The 13976-nt window shown below is 55.9% G+C and overlaps 2 protein-coding genes across 6 annotated transcripts in view; one reads left to right on the forward strand and one right to left on the reverse strand.

Annotated features, from left to right (window-relative positions):
* Positions 1 to 1409: 1409 nt before the first annotated feature.
* Positions 1410 to 7577, forward strand: PLEKHJ1 (pleckstrin homology domain containing J1; the record flags this gene model as incomplete). The annotated part of the gene is made up of 6 exons (XM_017739126.1): positions 1410 to 1557; positions 1673 to 1740; positions 2734 to 2800; positions 4500 to 4590; positions 4774 to 4837; positions 5283 to 7577. Coding segments are annotated over 6 exons (504 nt in total), but the record flags the coding sequence as incomplete, so codon positions are not given.
* Positions 7578 to 8685: 1108 nt separating this feature from the next.
* Positions 8686 to 13976, reverse strand: part of DOT1L (DOT1 like histone lysine methyltransferase) — a 73909-nt gene continuing 68618 nt past the window's right edge. For 4 of the 5 annotated variants that reach the window (XM_017739143.1, XM_017739148.1, XM_017739133.1 and 1 more), the window contains one exon: positions 8686 to 13976. This exon is cut by the window's right edge and continues 2001 nt beyond it. The gene's annotated coding sequence lies outside the window, so the exon portion shown is untranslated. The other variant, XR_001863592.1, reaches the window with a different exon arrangement.

Below are 13976 nucleotides of genomic sequence, written 5' to 3' on the forward strand. Positions count from 1 at the left end.
GGGGGGCGGGAGCGCCCGCGCCTGAGGGGCCCCGAGTGGACAATGAGGGCTGGGGTTGTTGGGGTAGGACCAGGGCAGGACTGGGGGTGCTGGGAGGGTCGGAGGGGGGCAAGAGCTGGGATATGTGAGGGGCCCCGAGTGGGGAATCAGGGCTGGGGTTAGTGGGGAGGGACTGGGAGAGCTGGGGGTACTGGAGAGTCCGGGCTGGGAAGCTGGGGGTAGGATCAGGACAGGACTGGGGGCACTGGGTGAGCAGGGACTGCGGGTGCTGGGCAGCCTGGCGTGGTGGGGCTGGGGGAACTGGAGAATCACAACTGGGAAACCGGGAAGGACGGGGGGTACTGGGTGAGCAGGGGCTGGGAGAAGTGGGTGACTTGGAGCTGACTGAGGAGACTGGAGAAGCACAAGTGGGAAACTGCGGAGCAGGGCAGGACTGGGAGAACTGGAAGGATCAGGGGGGCAAGACCAGGGGCACCTGGGGGACCCCAGCTGGAGAATCAGGACTGGAATTACTGGGGGACAAGGCTGGAGAGGGACTGGAGAAGACACACTGGGGGAAGTGGGCAGCTTGGGTGGGAGGATTGAGGGTGCTGAAGAATCTGGGCTGGGAAACTGGAGGTAGGACCAGGGCAGGACTGGGAGAACTGGGAGAATCGTGAGGGGCAGATGGAGGGGGATCAAGGGTACCTGGGGTGGTCTTGAGTGGAGAATCAGGCCTGGAGTTACTGGAGAGGGACTGGGAAGAAACACTGGGAGAAATGGGCACTCTGGGGGTACTGGAGAATTAGAAACTGAGGGTAGGACTAGGGAAGGACTGGGAGCACTGGGTGGGGAGGGACTGGGAAAATGGGATGCTCTGGAGGTCAGGACTGGGAATACTGGGAGGCACAACTAGGAACAGACTGGGAGGGCTGGTCTGTAGGACTGGGGAGCACTGGGTGGGGAGAGGGGCTAGGACTGGCTGTGTTGGGCAGGCAGGACTGGTGGTGCTCGAGAATCACGACTGGGAAACTGGGTGTAGGACCAGTACAGGACTGGGAGCACTGGGGGGAGAGGGTGGGTAGGACTGGGAGTGCTGGGAGGACTGGGGACAGGCAGATTGGGAGGGCTGGAGTGCGGGAATGGGGAGCACAAGTGGTGGGATCTAGTCTGGGTGTGGAGGGAGGTTCTGGGGCTGGGCTGGAGCCAGGGAGAGCTCATGAGGGACCAGGGGATCTGGGGCAGAAGCTCTTCCCTGAAACCTCCAGCAAATTCCGTTGCAAACCAGTGCTGGAGTGCTGCACTCATTCCCTTGTCCTGGGCCTTTCCTTCTCTGAGGGCCTGGTGGACTTTGTCCCTGGGAGGTGACGTCTGTGCTGACAGCTCCAGGCAGGGCTCCTGGGATCTGGAGCTTTTCCTGGAGTGCCTGAGGCCCTGCCAGTGCTGCTGCTGTGGGCTCTGACTGCCCAGGAGCTGCTGGAGAAGCTGCTCAGGGGCTTTGTCACCCTGAGGTTGCTCAGAGGCTTTGTCACCCCGAGGCCACTCAGACACTTTGTCACCCCGAGGCAGCAGTTTGGGGTGGGTGCAGGGGGTGCTTTGGTGGCATCAGTGCCGTGCTGGGCCCTGGCAGGGCTGGCAGGGGTTTTCCTCTGCTCCTGTGCCTGCCCTGCCCTGACCCCTCCTGTCCCTGCAGTGCTGAAGAAGCGCCTGGTGAAGCTCGTGGTGAACTTTCTCTTCTACTTCCGGACCGATGAGGCCGAGGTAGAGACTGGGCCTCGTGGCTGGGGCTTGTTCCCCTCCTTATTTCTTCTTTTTCTCTGCGTGGATTGTGTGGGCTGGGAAAATGGTGCAGGGACAGAGCTGGAGCAGTGTCCACCTTTCCTCTTCCATCAGCTCAGCAGGGCTCCAGGAGAGCTGGAGAGGGGCTTGGGATGAGGGACAGAGGGATGGGACAAGAGGGAATGGCTTCCATTGCCAGAGGGCTGGGTTAGATGGGATATTGGGAAGAAACTCCTCCCTGTGAGGGTGGGGAGGCCCTGGCACAGGTTGCCCACAGTGGGGGCGGCCCCGGGATCCCTGGAAGTGTCCAAGGCCAGGCTGGACATTGGGGCTTGGAGCAGCCTGGGACAGTGGAAGTGTCCCTGCCCATGGCAGGGGTGGAATGAGGTGATCTTTAAGGTCCTTTCCAACCCAAAGAGTTCTATGAAATTCAAGGTAAATCAGGTTTTCAGTCCCTTCCCTGCTGCCTGATTTGCTTCTGGCATGTTGTGTCACCTGGACAAGGGTTTCCTGTGGTTGCTCTTGCTCATGGCCAGTGTCACCCACTGTTCCCACATCCTTGAGTAGTACCTGGTGGGTTTTTGTTCATCCTGAGCTGCTCCAGCTCCCTTCCCACTGTTTAACCTCTCCCAAGCCTCCAGGACAGCCCTTACACAGTTCACTGTGGGTCACTGTGTGTGTCACACTAAATGTTTCATCCTCCTTTGATTTAGAAAGTAAAGGTTCCTCACTGCCATCACAGAGTGGTAAAGGCCAGGCTGAATCTGAGCCAGCAGAGCTGATTAACACCTAATTAACAAATGCAAAGTGCTCCAAGGTGAGACTGGCACGAGGAGGTTGCAGTCAGACTGAATGATTTAAAAACAGCACCAGGTTGTGAAACTTGCTTAAAAGGCTCCAGGGAAGCGCTGTGGGTTCAACCCACGGTGCCCCCAACACCACAAGGGCTGAACCTTCTCTCCCTGTGTTTTCCAGCCCATTGGAGCTCTGCTGCTGGAGCGCTGCAAGATCACCAAAGAGGAGGAGAACGTCTTCTCCATCAGTGAGTGCTGCCTGTGCACCCCTTTGCCTTCCCCTCGTGGCACGTGGGAAAGGAAATGTTTCACTGCTCAGTTTGTGCTTCTCCCTGTTTCTCTAGTGGCTGTGGGTCAGCTCAGCCCTTCCCCTCCTCGGTGGGATCGCTGCCCCCAGCCCTCCTCCTCTCCCTCAGTGGGGTCAGGGCCCCTCAGGTGGGGGTTGGGCTCTGCTCCCAGGGAACAAGGGACAGGATAAGAGGAAATAACCTCAGGTTCTACCCAGGGCAGGTTTAAGTTGGATACTGGGGAAAATTTACTCACCAAAAAGGTTTGGAAGCATTGGCACAGGCTGCCCAGGGCAGTGGTGGGGTCACCATCCCTGGGAATGTTCAGAAAATGTGTGGGTGTGGCACTTGGGGACAGGGCTGAGTGGTGACCGTGGTGGTGCTGGGCTGGTGGTTGGACTTGATGATCTTAAAGACCTTTTCAGACTTTAACAATTCCTCAGCCTTTCCCCTCCTCAGCTGCCAGCTGTCCCTCACTGTGCCTGCAGCCCATCCCAAGGAGATTTCAGGGATGTTCCATGGCACAGCCTGTGGGATTTGCACAGCTGCACGCGCAGAGCAGCACCAGCAGCAGCCAGACCTCGCTGGGTGCCTGTGGAATCCCTCAGGGAGGGTGGTTGCTGACAGATCTCTGCTGTGCTGCTGCATTTTATCCAAAAATCCCCTGGAGAGGCTCAGATAAAGCTTCTCCAGCCCCGTCCTCCCCTGTGTTTGTCCTTGTGGCGATACCACGGCTCCAGCTGGGCCGGCTCCATGGGGAGCAGCTCTTTCATCCCGCAGCTCTTCCCCGTGCCAGAGGTATGTGGCCACAATAACAGGATGTTTCTCCAAGGCCATCCCGGTATCTTTTGGCCTGGCTGCCAGGCACAGCTGTGGCTGTGCTCTGTGCTTCCAGAGGACCCTCAAACAGCCTGAACACACCGAGCCCGGAGCGCCACGCGCTGCATTTCGGGGCTTTAGGGATGTTGGGAGCTCTGTGGCTGAGGATTCCTGAGCAGGGTTAAACCCAGCAGTACCTGGTGCTGGGATGTGTCCACAGCACACCCCGAGGGGTTGGTGCAGCCTGACCCAGGTGTTTGGCAGCAGCAGCAGCCCGAGGGTCTGCACAGAGCAGAGCTGTGGGGACAGGAATTGGTGGCATGTCCTGGTGAAGAACTAGAGTGGCACCAGGACCTGCTCTCCATGGTGGGAGTGCCATGTGAGTACCACATTCCCAAAAGCCTCCAGCAAAGGCAGCTCAGGGCCTGCTCCCAGTGCAGTTTAACTCCTCCTGGCTGCTCCCTGCAGATATCCCAATCCCTTCCTCAGGGCTGTTTCCCACTTTGATTTAAATCCCTGGTGACTTTGCAAGGAGCCTTGGGGAGTCAGTCGTGGATCTGGCCGTGTTGGTCCAGTTCAGTTCACCCTCAGTTTGGGAAGTTGCTCTTCCCAAGGTCTCTGGCTGCTGTAAGGTGGGAAATGCCATGGGCAGCTGCTCCAGGCACCCAGAGCCACCCAGGGAACAGGAGAGGGCCTGGAGGCTGGGGTTACAGACTCGTTCCCAGCTCATCTTAGTTAACAGAGCTGCTAATTGTGGCCTGGCAGAGTCTGGGGGGGGAGGCAGGGGAGCACCAACAACTCTGCCAGGACCTGCCTGGAGCCCTTTCCATGTCCCTGGCAGGTTTCATCGAGGAGCCAGAGAGGAAATACTGCTTCGAGTGTGCCACGGAGGAGCAGTGCCAGGAGTGGGTCGAGGCACTCAAGAGAGCCAGGTGGGATGAGCCCTCGGAGCCAGGGCAGAGCTGGGGGCTCTGGGCTGTTTTCTGGGATCAGGAACTGGGAAGGCAGCGCTTGTCTCCTCCCAGAGCAGCTTCCCTCCAGCTGTAAATAGGATCTGAAACTTCCCCACGTCCTTCTCTGCTCAGCCCTCTCCGTGCTCTGTTCCTGTCTTGCAGCTACGAGTTCCTGAGGAGAAGCCTCATTTTCTACCGGAACGAGATCCAGAAGATGACAGGGAAGGTGAGTGAGTCCCTGCAGGGCCTTTCTCAGGTGGTGTCTGATGGGTTTGGGGTCCTGCCCAGGCTGTGTGTGGGAAGGAGATCCCAGATCCCATAGGGAGCCGTGGTCTCCACAGCCAGGTCTGAGCACCTTCCCCTGGCTGCTCCCCCCCACCCTGGTGTGCACATTCCAGTGCTGGAGTGGCCCGAGTTTTGGAGCTGGACAGGTCCAGGGCTGGCCTGGCCTCCCAGGGAGTCTCTGGAACAGTTCCCACCAGCCCTGGGCAGATCCATGGGTGGAGATGCTGCTCATCCCCAGCCAGGTGCTGGAAGCATCCCTGCTCCAGGGAGGGGGGGTGGCTGTGGCTCCCCTGGACCTCGGGTCGCTGCTGTGTCCTGTGTGTCCCAAGGGCTGCTGGGCTTTGTCTGCATCTCACTGGTGCCTCCCTGTGCTCCCTGCCCTGCAGGACCCCCTGGAGCAGTATGGAATCTCCGAGGAAGCTCGTTTCCAGCTGGGAGCACACAGGCAGTAACCCCCCCACCTGGCTGGAACTGGCTCCTGGCTCCACTCCAACGCCTGGGAAGGACAGCAGCTCCCCACACTGACCAAGTGACTCTTTTATTTATTACCCAAATCGGTTTGTATGATTATTTTTTAAGGGAATTCGTTGCACATTCCCAGTTCCCCGGCTGGGGACGCTGAGCTGCTCTGTGGATACTGCAGTGGGAGCAGAGCTCCCCAACCCTGGGGTGAGCTCCCAGCACCTGCTCCCCTCCAGGAGCTGCTGGGACCACCCCGAGCCAGCTCCAGCCCTTCTCCTGCTCTTCCCTGTCCCTGTCCCGAGGGGGCTGCTCAGCTTCCCTGGCTCAGGATCCTCCCAGGAGCCACAGGGCCCATCCCTGCTGTAAGAGGATGCTGTGACTGATGCATTTCTGGGCTCCAGGGTTAACCCCATCCTGCCTCTCCTGCTCATGGGGAGAGGGAGGAGTGGGAATTCCTCCAGCTCAGCCACAGCTCCAGCTGATGGAGAGGGGCACCTGCTCCCCTGTGCCAAGGCAGCAGCCCCGTGCAGCCACGGCCTTTTGGGGTCTTCTTTTCTGTCATTCCTGGGGCTGGATAAGCCCATCCAAAGGAACAAAGCTGCAGAACACAAGGGAACAAAGGCAGGGAGAGATCCCTGTGTGATCCTGCCTGCCTGCAGAGCTCTGCAGTGCTCCAGCTTCCCAGGGAGGAGAGCCAGATGGAGAGGCTGGCAAAGGCAGGAGCTGCTCCCTTTGGCTGGAGGCTGGAGCTGCAGGACATGCACCAGCTCAGCCGGGCATTAACCCTTCATTCCCTGAGCCACTGCTGCAGCTTTTCTCCCCTCTCTGTGTCCTTTTGTCCAAAGGGACAGACCAAAAAACTGTGCCGAGGTCACAGTGAGCTGCCAGGGAACCAGGGCTGCCTTCCCTGGAGCTCCTGCAAGGAAGAGATCAGGATTAGGGAACAACATCCCCGTAGGATCAGCCCTGGCTCTGGCTGCACCAAGGAAAACTGCCCAGAAATGAGGGCTGGAGGACACTCCCCACACCCAGGGCTGCGGCAGACCCAGATCCTGACTGCCAGAGCAGCTTCCCTGGAACCAGCCCAGGAAAACACTGAGGAAAGGCCCCGAGGAAGGTCTCAGGTGTCACTGTCAGGGGTTGCTGGCACCAGGACTGGGGCTGGGGCAGGGCGGGAGCTTGGCCTGAGCTTTGGGAGCTGCAGCTCTGGGCGTTCCCCTCCAGCTGCCCAGCCTGGGGAGGGGGTGGAGCAGCCTCTGAGCTGGGATTGAAGGGAATTTTTGGGTCTTTTCCTTCTTAACTGGGAATTAATGCCCAAACCAGAGCCCACACTGCAGCCTTTGGTATCCTGGTGTTCCCTCTTACCTCATGCAGCTGAGTGCCAGGAGAGTGGCACCTGTCACTGATGCTTTAGTTACAATCCCAAAGCCGAGATTTTTCCCTTTTCCCTCCCCAGATACTCCCTGTCCCTTGAATCATTCCAGGTGCTTGCTCCAGAAATTACCAAAATCAGCCAAGGGCAGCAGGGAGGGAGCAGAGCCCGGGGGGGTTGCAGACAGATGGCAGCTCCAGGGGCAGCAGCAGCGAGGGATTAAAGGCAGGAACACACAAGAGCTGTGCTTTAGGGAATCAGTGTCCTTGGATGACTCCAAAGTGCATTTTAATCCTGCCCAGCCTGCATTTTTACCACCCAGAGCTGTGTTCTCAGCTGGGCCTGCCACCACTGTAGCAAATGTGTCACCTGTGCCTTGCAGGACTCAGTGGCCTCCTCGCTGGACACACCTTTCCCAGGTGGAGCTGCCACCCCCCAGTGTCACTGTGCAGAAAATTGATGTTTTATTTGCTGTTCCAGGGAACAGTTGGGTGAGCAAGAGCAAAGCCCAACACGGATTTAAGTGTTCATCACCAATGGCATTTCTTAACTGAATGTACAACAAAAGCTGTGAAGAGTTGCCAGGGCCAGGCCAGGCCCAGGGGCTCAGATCCATTGTAGGGCAGGGCTGGGAGATGGGGTGGGATTCAGGGAGGATGGTACTTTTATAGAGACTTTGAAATCTGCATCAACTGCTGGTGATTTACAGACAATTGCTCGTTTTTCACACTCTGATGACTTTGCTTGTTGTGTTTCAGTGAGAGCTGGGTCCAGGCTCCCTGAGAGCCAACTGAAGCCATTTCTCTGTTGTACAGTGAACATTCCCAATAAATCCTGTTTTAATCTTTGTGGTGGTCAGAGCCGTTCTACAGCACCAGAACCGTCCTGGGAGGGGTGGCTGGAGCCAGCTCAGGGGCCTGCCCAGGGGCACCAGGTGTGGTTCCTGCTCAGGAGCCAGCTGGGCATGGCTGAGGGGCTTTGGAGAGGCTTTTTCATACAGTCAGAGAATAGTTGGGGTTGGAAGGACCTTTAAAGGTGAATTCCAACTCATGCTTTTGGCACTGCAGCCAGTGCCTCTGGTGACAAACCTGTGGAGGAGGAGGAGCTGGGTCAGGCTGTAGCTGTGGCCCAGCCCAGCCAGGGGCTGGGGGGGCTCTGGGTGAAGCTGGGGCTGTGTCTCGTTTTAAATCCTGCAGGGAAGGAGCTCAGGAAGTGTTTGTGGCCTCCAGCTCCAAGGTTTGACCACATCCCTGGCTGGCTGTGGGTTTGATGCACTGGTGACCCTGCTGGCCAAAGGGGAACAAAGCTTGCGTGGGGTGGGGAATCGTGGAAGGTTGGAAAAGACCTCTAAAAAATCATTAAGTGCACCCATGAGCCAGCACTGCCAAGGCTGTCCCTTGTCCCCAGGTGCCACACATCCACACTTTGAATGCTTCCAGGGATGGTGACTCCACCACTGCCCCAGACAGCCCCTTCCAGTGCTTTACAGCCTTTTCTGTGAGGAAATTTTCCCAATATCCAGCCCAAACCTCCCCTGGCCCAGCCTGAGGCCGTTCCCTCTCCTCCTGTCCCTGTTCCCTGCGAGCAGAGCCCGACCCCCCCGGCTGCCCCTCCTGTCAGGGACTTGTGCAGAGCCACAAGGTCCCCCCTGAGCCTCCTTTGCTCCAGGCTGAGCCCCTTTCCCAGCTCCCTCAGCCTCTCCTGGTGTTCCAGCCCCTTCCCCAGCTCCGTTCCTTTCTCTGGACACGCTCCAGCCCCTCCCTGTCCCTTGCTGGGCCCAGAGCTGTCCCCAGGCCCTGCTGTCCCTCCCCAGTGCCCAGCACAGGATCCCCAAACCCTCAGAGCTGAAGGTGCCACCTGGTTCAGGGGTCCCTGTCCCTCTGTGCCCCCCCCAAATCCCATTTCCCTCCTGATTCCAGCCCGTCCTTGCTGAGACAGTGAAAGTCCACAAGAGCTCAGTGTATTAAAATACAGACACTTTAATATAAAGACAAAACTTCAAAGCATCGTTTCAATTACAAATCAAGGGAGACACGAGAAATTAAGTGGAGGGAGGGGAGCAAAAACTAACTCTTACATTGTGGAGAATTAGAAAGGCAGGGTGGAAATATATATATTATACATACATATATACACACCAGAATTCACACTACTGCTATGCAGGAATGAAAGGAATGACAGGACAACTTACCAGTATAAAAAAAAAGAAAACAACCAAAACAAAAAAGAAAACCAAAAAAAAAAGGAGATAAATTAGGGGAAGTTTGAATTTTAAATAATTCAGTTTAATAGGCTAAATTATATAAACTAATTCCTATTTACTAGGAAACATCCCATATCACTGTCCTAAGAAAATGGGTTTTTCAAAAAAATCCATTGAAGAATGGATTTTTATTAGTAGTTAAAAGTTTACTAATCAATTCCTGAGCAACAGCAACCTCATCATCTACTGCTTTCCCCATCCAAGTCCCACTCAGCGAGGGCAGGCTCTCACTCCTAAAAAGTTTAAGTAGAACAGAGACCTAAAAAGTTGGGTTTTAATTGGAAATCGATCACTTCAAACATTAATAGGTTAAAAAAGCCAAGCAGGATGGATCAACCCATTCCACCTTTTCCTCAATAACTCCAGAGATGAAACCTTTTAAAAAAATCATTTGACTCCACCAGAAAAGCAACCAGATGTACCTCGAGAAAACCAAAGGATCACAAACCTGAGAACTTCAGGGTTAGCATCATCAAACATTGAATTTTTGGATGTGATTTTGTTTTTACACCACAAAGAACTCAAGGAGCCCTTCAGGGAGAAGGTCCCAAACAGCAAAAGTACTGGAGAATTATTTCCCATTTTTTTTGTCTTGGGTTTAAACCCTGAAGTTCCCAATAACAGCATCTTTCAATGCAATATTTAGTCTAAATAGATATTTATATATTTATAATGTATAAGGATAAATAAAATATGGCACAACAACATTTTGAAACTGGAACTCCAGCTTTTAGTGAAAACCTGATCCGCAAATGGAGCGGAAAATGGAAACGGAGCAAAAAAAAAGGAAGAAAAAACCCTTTAAAACCAGTAAAACTTCAAATATTCATACACTGACTGCACATCTGTGCTCCCAAAACTCCAACTCCTGTGATTTTTCCTCAGTGCTGCAAAGATAGTTCACAAAAACACTGTGTAGTTTCTGCTCCCCAGAAGGATTTTGGGTTCACAGCCCTGCCCAAGGCCCTCCCCTGCTCCCAACCCTTCATCCTCTCTGTGCTTTTGGCTCAGGCAAAACAACCAGAAAAGCAGAATTTTCCACAGCAGCCACCCCTGGGAGTTGGGAGAACTCCAGGGTGGAGTTATCCAGGACAAAACCCAGAGAATCCTCTGGGTCAGAGGGCGAATTCCAGCACCGAAAGCAAATGGGTCACAGGGGGGGTGAGCAAGCGAAGCCACCTCGGCATCAGCACCAGGACACAGCAGGGAACCCTCGGGAACGGCTGCTCCGTGGGGGCAGCGACCCCGGGCCGGGCAGTGCAGGTGTCCCCAGGGCTCGGGGGTGCTCCAGACCCGGCTGAGGAGGGAAGGAAGGGGCTGGGAAGGCTGAGCAGGAGGGGAATCACCTTCAGCAGCCTGAGAACAGCTCCCAGTGCTGGGAGTCTCCTCTCCCAGCAATCAGCAGGAGCAGGGAGGGAAGCGGGAGCATCCCGGGGCCCTGAAGGGACTCAGAGGAGCTGAAAGCGCTGGGGTCCCCCCGAGCCAGGCCTGGGTGTCCCCAGCAGCTCTGCACCCTGGGACTCTCCTGCCACCACTCCCTCGGGCTCTCCTCTGCCTGGACTCTCCTCCGAGTGGAAAAATACCAGAGGAGCAGATGTTGCTTTCTGAACACACAGTCCCAGCAAGAACCAAGCCCCAGGCTGCCTGTCCATGGCCACAAGAAAAGACCTTCCCCTGGAAGGGGCAGCCCAGCAGAACAGGAAGATCCACAGTTTTCCAGGGGAAGGTTGGGATGAGATGGAACCAATGACCACGGGCAGTAAATCCACTGTGGTGGGGAGTGCCTGAGCTGCCAAATGTTGCACCCCACAGCACTGGGGTGGAGGTGCAGGAGCAGTAGGTGAGGCAGGTCTGGCTCTCACCCAGCTCCTCCCAGATGTGTCTGCACAGAGAACCAGAACAGTTTGGAAAGATTGGAAAGCACCTTTACAGGTCATTTAGTCCAACCCTGAAGAAGGAGCTTAAAGAAGTGACCCCAACACATCTCAGAAGGAAACCTGTCCCCAGCGGGGTGAGGGCAGAGACAGCCCCGAGCAGCTCTGGAGCAATGCTCCAACTGGAGATGTTTCCAGGTGGGATGGAAGAGCTGATCAGGCTGGAAACCTCTCCACTCCAGGCTGAAATTGCTCAAGTGACGTCCTCAAGGATCAAGTTTGACTTAAGAAAGAAGAAAGTGACTCAGCGCTTGAACTGAGCATGACCCAGAGCTGGGCGAGTTTCACACCAAGGAGTGTCAAATCCTGGGGATTTGGAATCTCTGGATGCAAAAAGAGATGAGTAAATCCATTCACGACCAAGTGATGTCACCTTCCTGCCTGGGGGACTTCAGGGGCTGTGGGTGTGAACCCAGACTCAGACCCTCCAAGCTCAGCTTGATCCCAGCAGCGAGTCCTGGCACAGGGGAATCCCACCTCCCCTGCCAGGCTGAGCCCGGAGCACAACCCCAGCCAAGAGCAGGGGGAGCACAAGGGGTGCACTGGAAGATAAAGTGCTGGAAGGAAGGAAAAGAGATAGAGGCACAAGAATTTCTGATCTGTCTGGTGGAGGAGACACAAATGCCTGCTGAAAGAAGGAGCTGGAGATGACGCTCAGTCCCGGAATGTCAGGGACAGAGAGGATGTGCTGCACTCCCTGCTGCTTCCCTAAAAAGCTGCTTCTCCTTCCTTCTTCTCTCTCCCACTGCATCCACAACTGAGCTGAGGTGAAGATGTTCCCTGGCTGTCCAGACTGACCCACACCTTCCTACAGGGAAGGGCCTTGTTTGTGCCAAACCAAGAGGTGATGGAGGGACACCTCCTCATGCCCCTTATCCCTCGCACCAGCTTGGATCCAGCCTCTACATCCTCAGCAATGTTTTCCTGCTCTCTCCCTCAGCAATCCAGCTGCTGGGTGTCCCCACACCCCTGACTGATGGAAGAAGAATTGCTGCTGAATGACTCATCTGCAGCAAATCCCAAATTTAGGTCCGGTGTCTTTGGAGCCCTCCCAGCACCGTGGGTCCCAGGGGACTGGGCCTGGCGAGCCAGAGGTGGCAAATCCCCAAAAAAGGAAGAGCCCACGCAAGTCTTGTTCCTCAAGGCTGACATTGAGCAGCAGGGACAGGTTTTCCTCAGCACAGCACTCAGGAAGTTCCATTTTTTTGGCACAGATGTGCTCCAAGATGTGCTTTGGCTTCCTGGTGAGTCCCTCGCTGGCAGCAGGGGCGTGGAGGAGGGGGAGCTGTGACAGCCCCGGAACGGCGGGACCCGGCACCGGCAGGATGTGGTAAGGCAGGAGAAATTCTCTTTTTCTGGAACTGTTTGGCTTTGATTGCTCCAGAGAATCTTCAATTATTGCAAACAGGTTTCAGCTTCTGGCTCAGTGTTCCAGAGGTCACGGCTGGGGCCACACAGATCAGATTCCACCAGCTCCAAGGTCTGCCTGCAGCCAGGTGAAAGCTCTTCCCAATGTGCAGACTGAGGAGTAACATACTGGCCAGGAGCTGGACTCGATGAGCCTCCAGGTCCCTTCCAACTCAGGATGTTCTGTGACTCCACGATTTCAAGTTGAGCTTGCCCCAGATGACAGCAAAGCAATAAAAGGTCAGGGAGAAGGAAGACAAAACCAGGAAATCTCTTGGCAAAAACATCTCCCAGCTCAGGCAGGGCCGAGGCTCCAGTCCTAAAGTGCTCCCTTGGCTTCCCACCTCAGTGCTGAGCAGGCACCCTCTGGAAGCACCATTTGGCTTCCCACCTCAGTGCTGAGCAGGCACCCTCTGGAAGCACCATTTGGGAATTGCTGCCAGGAGCAGCTCCAGTGCAGGGCCTGGGGTGGGGGGAAGACACCGGCACGGCCAGAGCAGCTCCGGATTCCACCAGTGTGGAACAGGGTGGGAACGGCAGGCACTGGGATGCCAGCAGGCACTGGGGCACAGGTAGGAGAAGGCTGATGCTCAGGCAGACTGGATCCCTTCCCAGGAATCCCAAAGATTCATCCCTGGGTCTGGTTTCCTTGGGCCTTCCCAGATGATGTCTGGAGAGTCACAGACTCGGAAATCCTGGGGGGTTGGAAGTGGCTCGGTCACAGCCGAGTGCTGAGTCCACGGGTTGTGCTGCCCATTCCCAGGGCTGCTCCTGAGCCAGCCCTGCCTTGGACACTGGCTGGGGACCACAGCAGGGACCAGAGGTGACAGCGAGGGACAGACGGGCTTTGCTTTTCCTCAACACCCTCCAGAGAGCAGTGACAAACTCCTCGCCGGGGGCCTTTGCTCCAAAGGGTTCTGGAATCACAGAATTGTTCAGGTTGGAAAAGATCTTTCAGATCAGCGAGTCCAGCTGTGAGGAGACAGAGCCCAGGCCACCCCTGACCTCTCTGACAGCTCAGTCTGGCTCCCCTGACACTGACTCCTGAGCTGCTGGATGCAGAGCACATCATTCCCACAAGGATCTGTCCCTCCTCATGCAGGGAGTGCCCCGTGTCCGCAGGGCCAGTGCCGGGAAGCACAGAGGGTTCCATGGAATCTGTGGGGTGGTTCCTTCTCCAGCATGGATCCTGTGAGTGCCTTGGGCACCAACCAAACCAGGACAAGGGATGGCAGCCAAGTTTTCCTCCTGGATCTCTGTGGCTGGAGGTGAAGGGGAGGTACAAGAGCTCCAAGGGGCACCACGTCCTGGTCCCTCTGCAGGAAAGGATCTGATAAAATCGGGGGATGAAAAGCTTCTACTCATATTTCCTCCTCTCTCTCTCTCACCAGAGATATAAATGATGGGGGAGAGGTAATTAGGAAATTAATTAAGGCTGCTGCCCCTCCAGCAATCACTCATTTGCAGTCTCCAGAGGCCCCAGCACTCTGCTGTGTGCTGGGGAAGAAGCTGGAGCTGCCCAACTCCCAGCTGCAAAACATCTGGGTTACATTGTGCTCCTGGATTCCAGGACATACACTGTGTTTGGCTCCTACTAGAAGCTACTGGATGTTCCTCAGCTCTCACCCTCCCAGCATTCCTG

Source organism: Corvus brachyrhynchos, unplaced genomic scaffold (genome assembly GCF_000691975.1).
Source record: "Corvus brachyrhynchos isolate BGI_N302 unplaced genomic scaffold, ASM69197v1 scaffold130, whole genome shotgun sequence".
NCBI classification, from domain to species: Eukaryota; Metazoa; Chordata; class Aves; order Passeriformes; family Corvidae; genus Corvus; species Corvus brachyrhynchos.